Source organism: Penaeus monodon, chromosome 25 (assembly GCF_015228065.2).
Source record: "Penaeus monodon isolate SGIC_2016 chromosome 25, NSTDA_Pmon_1, whole genome shotgun sequence".
Taxonomy (NCBI): domain Eukaryota; kingdom Metazoa; phylum Arthropoda; class Malacostraca; order Decapoda; family Penaeidae; genus Penaeus; species Penaeus monodon.
The window spans coordinates 7,152,057-7,152,859 of NC_051410.1; the positions used below are offsets into that span (position 1 = coordinate 7,152,057).

Here is an 803-nt window from a genome sequence, read left to right on the forward strand (position 1 = left end):
CCCCAATTCTTTCAATACCTTTATTCTTATTTACAGTACCTCTACCTTCACCATATAAAAAATAACATCAAAGAAAAATACATTAAGACAAGACAACCTTCTCCCTTACCTTAATGGAGGTGAAGATGTTATGAATGATTCGGGAGGTTCTACAAGGGAAGGGTCTAACCCCCTTTCCCAGGCTTCATGCAGGCAATCAAGGGCATCTTTCACTAGGTTCATCACCTCCTCCTTGCGGCTTGGCACAACATGGAAGATCTCTGTGGCTAATTTTCTCAAATCTGCTTTGCTCAGTCGATGAGGAACACTGTCAATAAGAGGAGTGGCTTACCAAATATTCATTAAATAGTTCTGTACATTAGAGGTTGAAATTATGCTGCTGGTCAATAAAAAAAAAATGGCTCCTGGCAAAACTATATGCCAAAATACCCCTATAACACAAGTCTTTGGAGAAAAAAATGTTCACCCATGAGTCGGACAAAAGTAGATGCAGAGCAATAATTTAAGGAAAGGACTTCCAAATATCAGGTACTATTTTACCATGAAAGTGAGATGAGGCATCCCTCTCTCACTTGTGCTGTATGAGATTTCCCTTGTAATGTCTAACAGTTTGGAATAAGATTTCCCTTGCATTATGTAACACTTTCTTATTTGTTACCTTTGTTATGAATTACTTGAACACCTGAGACTGTTGGTAAGACTGTTGGTCTTAATGCAATGTGCACAGGCTTTTTCAGCGGCCATGCGGTCTGCCAAATGGGCTGTATCTGTTGGGATGCTACCCATGGCATCAGCATTACACC

General features: G+C 40.0%; 1 protein-coding gene across 1 annotated transcript in view; it reads right to left on the bottom strand.

Annotated features, from left to right (window-relative positions):
* LOC119589517 (titin homolog) overlaps positions 1-803 on the bottom strand; it is a gene marked incomplete in the record, with an annotated part of 25,873 nt that overhangs the window by 7,961 nt on the left and 17,109 nt on the right. Inside the window, 1 exon segment of the mRNA XM_037938117.1 lies at positions 110-307. Coding sequence (XP_037794045.1) covers positions 110-307 — 198 coding nt within the window.